At 43.3% G+C, this 10,106-nt stretch overlaps 1 protein-coding gene across 1 annotated transcript; it reads left to right on the top strand.

The window, feature by feature from the left end:
- Positions 1 to 2,824: 2,824 nt before the first annotated feature.
- On the top strand, positions 2,825 to 3,247 carry LOC127337988 (BTB/POZ and MATH domain-containing protein 3-like). The gene has a single exon (XM_051364292.1). The coding sequence runs from the start codon at positions 2,825 to 2,827 to the stop codon at positions 3,245 to 3,247; it is 423 nt and encodes a 140-aa protein (XP_051220252.1).
- Positions 3,248 to 10,106: the final 6,859 nt, after the last annotated feature.

The raw sequence follows: 10,106 nt of genomic DNA, 5'->3' as shown, positions 1-10,106 counted from the left end.
ATCGGCGGCGGCGGCGTCTCTGGAAGGTTTTCCGTATCGTGGCTCTCGGTACAGGGGGTTTCGCAACGGAGGCTTTAAGTAGGCGGAAGGGCAGGTCAGGAGGCGGCACGAGGGCCCCACACCACAGGGCCGCGCGGCCAAGGGGGGGGGCCACGCCGCCCTAGGGTGTGGCCCCCTCGTGGCCCCACTTCGTCTCCTCTTCGGACTTCTGGAAGCTTCGTGGCAAAATAGGACCCTGGGCGTTGATTTCGTCCAATTCCGAGAATATTTCGTTACTAGGATTTCTGAAACCAAAAACAGAAACAAGAATCGGCACTTCGGCATCTTGTTAATAGGTTAGTTCCAGAAAATGCACGAATATGACATAAAGTGTGCATAAAACATGTAGATAACATCAATAATGTGGCATGGAACATAAGAAATTATCGATACGTCGGAGACGTATCAGAGGGACACGGCGAGCTCTGAGTTCAACAAAGCCACGACCACGGTTACCACGTCCAGCACCACGATCAGCACCACGCGCTTCATCTTGAAGCTCAGCATCTTCATCTTCAGGTTGTTGTTGTTGTTGGGTCAAATTTTCAACAGCTAGAGTCAAAGCTTGAATACTGCGCTGAATATCCATCATTTGATCTTGCATTGCATTGACGGTCTCATTAGTAGTATCTAGCTTCTGGGAGATCTCCTGAACAACCCCCTTAATTTCATTGTCCTGAGTGCGGAATTCACGTCGCATCTCATTACGAAGAGCTTCATATTCCCTCCATGTCATCACATCAGCGGCATCCTTGTTTTTCTGGTTAACAATTTTCTCATCACTAGAAGACATGGTTAGTAGGTTAGTGCACTAAAACAAAATATACGGTGATGCTCTCACAACTCACTCAAAACAGATAATAAAAGGAAATCTTACCGCTCCAAAGTGAATTAGTATTGCTTACCAATTGTAGTGACAACTAGTGCACGGATGTAGCAGCGAATATCAAGGGTATAAGAACAATCACACGGCAAAGCAGGATATATATGGGGATGTAGGTGGGCTTCCTATTTGCACCAATAACAAGCTCTAGCGCTGACCGTAGAACAACCGATGATACTCACACAAGGCAACAAATGTGGCAATGAAACTATTTGGATCAAAAGGTTGCAATGCACTCGAGAGACACTAGCAAAGCTCAACGGAACAGGCACAAGATTGCTCAACTACAGGTGCAGGAAAGTAAACTTAGGCCTTCTCTTGATTCTACTAGCACTTCACTTTTCTTTTTTTTGGATTTTCTTTTTATCACACGCATCACCTGTAGCTCTTTTTTGCTTCTTTTCTATTTATTTTTTTGATTTTATTACTCAACTCCTTGTAACACGGCTAATAGATAATGCAAAGCACCAAAACCCTAATGAGCAGCCTGTCGAGCGGTAAAACTAGTCTCTTCTGGGGAAGTTCCTAGTCACTTATATCGAAAGGATGTGTCTATGGTTGGGATAAGCACACTGTATGCTATGTGGACTCAGAGTAACAAAAACTGAAACTAGATGATAGCGGAAACACAAACCCTAACAATACTAGATGGAAGAAAAAGATACGCAAAAACAACTACGAAAAGCAACTAAAACTCAAAATTAGTGCAATCTAAGGCTATGTCAAACCCTAACCCTAACTTTTTATGGCTTTTTTTTGGATAGGAAACACACACAACTCAACTATGGGGTGGATTGTGGATGACTTACCGAGGAAACGCTGAAATCTGATACCAAGATGATAAGGGATGGCCCGATCTTCTTAGTAAGCAACGGTGGTGGTGATGAACTTACGATGAACACAGCGGATATAACACGATGATGAGGTGGAGATAACTTGTATGATGCCGACGAAGTTTGTCGATCGATCCCTATCGCCAATGCAACAACTCTTAACCCTGCAAGATATTCGCAACTCCACACACTTGCGCACGTAGCTGCCGACCATGAAGCGGTAAGTTGCAACCGTCTAATTTCCAATGAAACAACAGATCACACAAGACTTTTAGTAGCAAAACACCGAATCGATGCGGATTGGTGTAGAGATTCAATAGAGTTGCAAAGCAATCAACTATGAACTAGGGTTTATCTTAACCGTAGTTTAAACATAATTTGGGGGCGTCCTGGACACTTATATAGGGGTTCAGGACGACCAGGAGTCGAAAAGATACATAGAAAACCGACCCAGATTGGATCTGATCGAGATAGACTCGGACTCGGCCAGCGAGGGGCCGGTCGACCGGGCCTGGGACCGGCCGGTCCGGTTTGGACCGGGCCTGGGACCGGGTCATGACCGGGGCGCCGAGGTGACATACAGTACACCCCCCCGGTTGGCACCAATGCAGGAGCCAGTCGGAACCGGGCTCACCCGACGTGGTGGCCGGTTGGACCGGGCCTGTGACCGGGTTGGTCGGCGTGGCGGCCAGTCGGACCGAGCCTGGCACCGCCCTGGACAGCTTCTTCTTCCTCCCTCGCGCATGCCTCCCGCTCCTCCCTCGCGCGTCCATGGGATGTCTTCATGTCCAGCTTCATGTCCAGCTCCATGTCCAGCTTCACGTCCAACTGCTCCTCTTCTCCTCGTGCGATGCTTGCTCCCTCTTCATACCTGATCATACATAAGTAATAGGACTTAGGCAGTATAAAGTTCTCATCGGTCAAAGTATCTCTTAGGAACAAGTTCACCTGTTGCTTAAGTAGTTTCGCACGAGCCCTTGTAATGGGTTCAATCCTAACTTCTATGAACTTAAGCTTCACAACAACATCGTCTTCATCTTGCAATGACGGAGGTAGTAATGTAGTAGAGATGTCCTCATCAAGTCTACCGGCAAAGGACCTGGAGGAATCCGTTTACTTCAAGGATGACGTGTTCAGGGTCAGGTGCGACATAACGGTGACAAAGGAGATCGTCGCGGAGCTCACCACGCCTCGGGCGGTCGTGGTGCCGCCGTCGGACATGCACCAACATCTTGCATGGCTCCTCTCGTCCAGCGAGGGCTCCGACGTCGCCTTCGAGGTCGGCGGCGAGACGTTCCCCGCGCACAGGTGCATCCTCTCCGCATCTTCAGAGCCGAGCTCCTCGGTCGAGAACGCCGCCGCTCGCGTACGGATCGATGACATGGAACCCAAAGCGTTCAGAGCTATGCTGCACTTCGTCTACACCGACTCGTTGGCCGAGGGTAGCACGGCAGCCATGGCTCAGCACTTGCTCGTGGCGGCGGACAGGTAAGGCATGAAGAGGCTCAAGTTGATCTGCGAGGAGAAGCTCTGCAACAACCTCTGCAGAAGCACGGTGGCTACTACGTTGGCGTTGGCGGAGCAGCACGGTTGCCCTTCGCTCAAGAAGGCATGATTCAAGTTTCTCACCTCTCCGGAAAACCTTAAAGCAGTCACGGCCTGCGAGAGTTTTCAGCACCTGAGAAGGAGTTGCCCCTCCGTTCTGGAGGAGTTGATCGCCATGCTTGCTCCGTGACATCTCTTACTAGTTGGAGAAGCCATAATAATTGGAGATGTCATCCAGCTGGCATGCACGGCGCTGACCTGTCCAGCTAGCCAGTGACTCTCTGCCACCAACAAGTCAAATCAATTAGGCGAAGTTTTTCAAGGCCATCAGACAAAAACTAAAAAAAAATTATGAGAATATTTGGAGTTGCAAGAGCTTTTGTTATTCTGCAGAGATAATTTTCAAGTTATAAGGGATAGGTTAATGATTCCAGATATTCTGAGAAGAATTCGTGTGTTCTACCATATGTAGAGAAACTAATAGAATTACACTTTTTCTATTTTGTAGCATTCAAACATAAATAAATTATTTTTACATGGGTCGTATTTGCGGCCGACCTATCTAATTAGTTCGTAACATATATCCATTATCAGTATTTTCGTCACTTCCTTTCCGTACCAGCATAACCCGAGACTGAAACATGATCATTCCTAGTTAATGAAAGAAAGAACTGATTAGACAATACTAAATAATAAATATTTTAAAAAAATATTATACTCCCGCTGATCCATATTTGTACTAAATCAATAACAACTAATATAAAATGGAGGGAGTAGAAAGCTAAATCATCGACAATTATATACCTTTGTAGTTAAAATTTATTTAAATGTAAATATACTTGGATTTTCAAAGGGCAGCTTAATAGGGGGTGGGTTGTCCAACTACATTTTGAGAAGTTGCACAAGTTAGTTCGATCCGAGAGAGTATATTGAAAATTTAGCTATCAATTGCACTACCAATTATGACACAAATAGAGATGATAAAAGTATGTTACCTCATCATTTATTTTAATATATAAATGAAAATAGGACATGAAAAGTGTTGTATACGGAAGTTGGATACAAATACGAGCGTATGTAAATAAAAACTATCTAGGCAGCTGTCCGTGAAACTTAAAAGCATATATCACATGTTGACAAATCAATCAATAGTGCAAGGTACATTAAAATGGTAATTTAGCAAATAGTATATGCATTGGTTTGGATAAACTTACAAAATTTTGATAATAATTCAAAGGTTAAAGCTTAGATTAGATGTATTTTTTTTGGGTGTATGTACATGAGGACTAAAGAGTAATCTTGTGTATTTTATGGTTGATGGTTACATACCTATAGGGCTAGTCTACCCATCCAACATGTAAACCTTTATGGCACATTTTACCCTTTTAAGTGGAACTCTAGCTGGACCAAGAGTGAGAATCAATAATACATGGACTTCACACTAAGAGGACTTTACAAACTATGTGACAACATTGATAAAACAATACCCAAAACGAGGAAGAAATTGAAAGACATTTAGTGGAACTATTTTTATCACCACTACAACTAGAACACCCATGTTAGTACACCAAGACCACAACACGATCACCAACCCACTCCACGCCCCTTCGCCAAATGTTGAACTAGCTATTGGAGGCAAGTGATCAAAGTGGTTGTTGAATACAAACCGCTACAACAAGAGATATCATCAGTGTTTGTGTTAAAAAAGGTTCAAAAAATTGAGTGGATGACCAAAACATGCCGACATAATGCTTGCGGTAGTAAGAGGTTTTTCCTCTCAACAAAAAATATTGCACTTTTTCTGGCCCTATTTGTCTCGGGCGTCTTCATGATCAAAACCCTATATAGTGAGGGAACATGCACGAATAACTATAAATGGATACCACAAATGGATATTTCCATTATGCTAGTATTTCTCTTTGCAGGAGATACTATTTATGAAACTACTCCTGAAGTTGGGAGTTGGAAACACGACTCGTTAATTTACTACACATATTTGAATCTGATTCAGATTGTCTAAAAGAGATATGCGAAAACACTTCGTACATTTTTTACGCAGATATGAAATATTTAGAGCTGAAAGAGGCTTTGTTCATTATGGAGAAATCAATTCCATGTTATTAGAATTAGGTTAACTAGCGAGATGACCCTTGCAAATGTGAGGACAATGTCTTAAGTGCATTGATTCTGCTTGAGAAATAATATTATGGTTACATAATTGTTAAAAATATGTATTTTTAAACAATTTGTAGACGTCACAAAACTATCTAAGAAAATACTGTATAAATATGAATCGTCTAAACTGTAGTTGGTGTTCCTACACTGTTGAGATTACATGCATGTAAGAAGGTGAAAATCAATTGCAGAATTCGGTACTACTATCATACAGACAATTTTGTTGGACTATAGTGTGCTAAAGACTTAACACTTATTTATACTGATCTTTTTTACTTGAGTTAACTCTTAATTTAGTTGATGGCATGTTGTATTTCTTGATATACAAACTTTAATATATTGTCTTGAATATTGCTTTCAGTTATGTCCAGGAGAATAACAATGTAAACAATCGATGTATAATAAGTTGCACATTTTTTCCCATTGTTCCAATATTCATCGTACATCTCTTATTTAGTGTTGCCTTTAATTCAATTTTTAGCCAGTTTAAGATTTTTTATACTCTCGCCGATTCATATTGCTTGACTCAACTTTGTCTAGATAGAGATGTATATAGTCAACAAACACATCTAGATACATTTGTATCTAGACAAAATGGAGTCAATTGATTTGCATCAAATGGAGTAGAAAATTTCTCAGTACAATGAATTTCTTGAATATAAGTATACCAATATTGTCATATTACACTAATGTATTTGATCCATTTATAATGTATCACTAAATATCTACAATCTTGGAAGAATGTTTAAATATAACAAGTGAGTTAAGTTAAGTTTCTAGAGTACAATAGCATCAAATTTGGGTGTAAGTGTAGACAATTCTAGATTGTTTAAATGTCGACAATCCTTTTGTCCCCTTTTCAACGCAAAGCTTGCTACATCAAATATGCCGTTCTTTTTTTGGGCAGGGCAGGAGGACTGGTTTGACATCGACACACATGTGAATCATGTAGTTCATAACTTTGCTTGAGTGTTTAAGGTTGAGCTTTATAAATTATAGCTATGTTCACTTCATTCTTACATTGACTATCTACAAGAAAAAAACAAGTGCATCCTTCCTAAATTGTGTACCAATTTCATAGACACCAATGTCTTTGCACCTCTCCGACTTGCTCGAAGAATCAAAATCCTCCGAAAATCAACCCACTCTAGTAGGATATATGTCCTCCTCCATAATTGACTGAACTTTGTCTAGATGTAGATGTATTTAGTCAACAAATACATCTTGATATATTCGTATCTAGATAAAATTAAGTTAATTAATTTGGATCGGAGGGAGTATTACTTCAAAATTAGTAAATTATAACATGGACAAAACAATGTTTCACTAGTTGTACTCTGAAGTCTGGACTAGGGTGGCCTGCAACAATTTGACCTTTTATCGGGTAGGTTTAGTAGCTGAGCGTTTCATGGGTTGTTTGTCGGTACTGAACATGGTACCCGACCTTTTTGACACTCAAGCCTCTAGCATCTAGTCTTTGCCCGCTGATTACATGTTTGCTAATCTGATGTGTATGAAGGGCACATTGTGTTAAGTGCATAGCGTAAAGTGTAAAATTAATATGGATGTGTCTATATCTCAGTTGATTGAGATTTTTTTAAGTACATTCGCCTAAGAAAAGTGCAACTGCAGTTTAAAGAAAAGTACAACTCGATCCAGTTGTACATTTCTGAGTACAATTGCACTTTTTTTTACAGAAAATTGCAACTCAAAGCATTTTTTAAGTGATTTAGACTTAAGAAATCTCAGTTGATCAAGACATAGCCAAAACCGAATTAATATCCCTGTACAAAAATGTTGATATGTAAGTTTGTTTAACCCGAAAATCCCAATGCATAATGCTACTCCTTATAGGCTTGTTACTGTAGTAATGATATGTACGGGCTAGGCCTCTACGGACAGAAGGCCCATGAGCGGCCTTACGGGTAGCCCTGGCATCTGTGCGCTATAAAAATGTGGCGAGCCGCCACGCCAGCGGGTTCGTCAGTCGGCATCCGCTGCAATGCTGCAGGTATCCGCAGTGTCCGGTCGACCACAGTTCGCGCTCCAATTTCCAAAGACGCGACGGTAGAGGCGAGCACGGGAAGACTCTGCAAATTGTTGCGGTCGAAAGGTAACACACTCCTCAGTCAGCTGATGCAACCGCGCAGCTCAGACATAGTCCTAATCAATATCGTCACATACGTAATGGCTCAAAATACAAAGTACCTTCTTCTTAGGTATATCATGTGTACGGTCAGGACACTGGTCATTATTTTCCTCCGAGGCTTTTGTTTTTGAGATGTTCCTCCGAGGCTTTGTTCGTTACTAGTATGATGTACTTTTGGGATTTGTGAGTATTATCCCACCAAAACCCTAAATCAATCTTTGTTTCTAAAATTATGTTTGTGAGGCGCCAAGGTTGTGTTTGGTAGCAAAGTATTTTAAAATTATTTCATCAGTAGTATAGTTCTTAAAATACCACATTTTAAATATTGTCTTATTAATACTACAATATTTTTCAAAACATGCTATTTTTGAATTGAAAACTACCTCGGAGCTCTTCTCTGAAACTGAAGTATTGCAAACTAAGATGCTATAGTTTTGTAATATTTTAGTTTTCAATACACTAAATGACAAACAAGGTCGAAACTTTCTCCATGTATCGTCTTATGCTGGCGAAAAAGCGGAGTGTCTGGCAACTAATCTTGCGATTGCACCCTGGGGCGTGTTTGGTAGTCTGGCCTCGACTTGGCTCGCATCGATCCAACAATTTTCGGCTCGTTTGGTTGTTTCACGAATCGGTTCTCAAAGCACTTTTGGACCAGGCTCTGAAGGAAAGCCTAGTTTGACAGTTTCCAGCGATGCAGGTAAATCTCGTACGCAGCTGATGCAAAAGCGAATCTTCAGCACACGCGCGAAGACGAGGATGGAGATGGCGGGAGCTGCGGCGCGCATCGACGAAAAGGGAAAAGGGGATGAGAAGGATTCCATCACCTCTCGCTGCGCCCCATCGCCTATTTCTACCCCCTCCTCCACTCTCCCCCCAAATTTCAAGCTCCTCCTCCCGTCGGCAAGCAGGTATAGGCGTACACATCTCCGGTCGGCGACAGTGGCAACAACGGTGGCGGCGACTGCATCTGGGCGGCTTCATCTTCTTCCCGGTGCAGCACTTGTTCACCTCCCGTGATGACTGTAAGGATTCCCTTACTCCGGTACATCGGTTATGTTTAGATCTAGGTTAGGAGTTATCAAATCTTGGCTAGGGTTTGGTCTTGTAGCAGGGGTTCATGATCTTGCTAGGGTGCCATATTTTCGTTTCCTTGTTTGTCGCAAATGTGCCGACCTACCAAGATCTTGCTAGGGTTTATGCTATTCACAGTTGCAATGAATTGCATGTCCGATTTAGGATGATGTTGGTATGGTTTGTGTTGTCCACTTTAGGCATGTCATTGTTCCCAAGTAGATTCACGTTATATGTACTACGATGTGTGTAGAACTCCTTCTGCGATGACTTTAGCCAGACACTTGTCTGCGTTGGGGAATCTCATATCCCTTCGCATGTTCCCGATTCACAGTCCTCTTTGAGTCCAAGGTGACGGTCACCCCTCTGTCGGCCATCAATGGGCATGTGGCTGACCTGGTGGCTCAGGTAGCGGCAGAGGTCACGACGAGGTTGACCGCCACAAAGAAGAGCAAGAAACGCAGGGACACTGGACAAGGCCTTGAAGGCCTCACAGAAGGGCAATGCCGCTTCCATTCATGTCCAGCTTCATGTTGGAGAAGATGTGCAGCTTAATCAAGCCAGGAGTGAGAACATACAAGGAATTCAAGGAGGTCCATCTCACTGCTGTGGCCAAGGCCCTGGTCGAACACTGTGGTGTCTCCATGTTCTCCACTCATGTGTACAACCACATGAGGAAGCGGAGGCAGAGGTGGCTCACCATTACTAGGCTCCACGATCTTAACGGGGCTCAGTGGTGCGAGGATTCTAAATGCATCATCCTTGAGGGCGAGCACTATTGCGGGCACGTCGCGATGAGCACATTCTCTGCACCTCACTAACTGTTTCCATCAGCGAACGATCACAACTAACATCATTGTCCCTTCATATCGTAGGATCATCCAAAGGACACCAAGTATCTCAATGTGCCCATTGCAAACTAAAACGAGATGCACACCATTTTCTCTTTCGATCTCGCCACTGGCAAGTACGTCATGTAATCTAGTGAGCTCTGGGTTTGGCTGCAGGTACTCCTTTACCTGATGATGCTGAAACCAGGAGTTCAATACGGTCATCCTAAATGGGCCACCCGAGAGGCTGCCGACGCGCCTAACAAGATATTTTAAATATAAAAAGAAAACAGTTAACTGAAGACTAAGTTAGTGCTGAAGTAGGCAAATGTAATCGGAGAGGCCCTGACCGCCTCTCGTGTCTGGAGTCTGGACTCTAGACTCGCCTGCTCCCGGTAACGGCAAACCGACCCTGATTTGCAGCGATAAAAGCAGAAGAAAAAAGGCGGGCTGGCAGCGCCGAGAAGAGAAACCATCCCGCCCGCGACGTGGCGGCCAACATGCAGCACCCGCCTCGGCGCAGCTCCACGTACCCGCGCCCGCCCCCACGTACACCCGCTCGCCGCCAAAACCACCCC

This window comes from Lolium perenne, chromosome 1, assembly GCF_019359855.2.
Source record: "Lolium perenne isolate Kyuss_39 chromosome 1, Kyuss_2.0, whole genome shotgun sequence".
Taxonomy (NCBI): Eukaryota; Viridiplantae; Streptophyta; class Magnoliopsida; order Poales; family Poaceae; genus Lolium; species Lolium perenne.
Note: the sequence above shows the minus strand (reverse complement) of the source record. Positions and strands in the feature narration are given on the sequence as shown.

Excerpts from the sequence above, each read along its gene's own strand:
- LOC127337988 (XM_051364292.1), top strand. The coding sequence starts at position 2,825 with ATGTCCTCATCAAGTCTACCGGCAAAGGACCTGGAGGAATCCGTTTAC.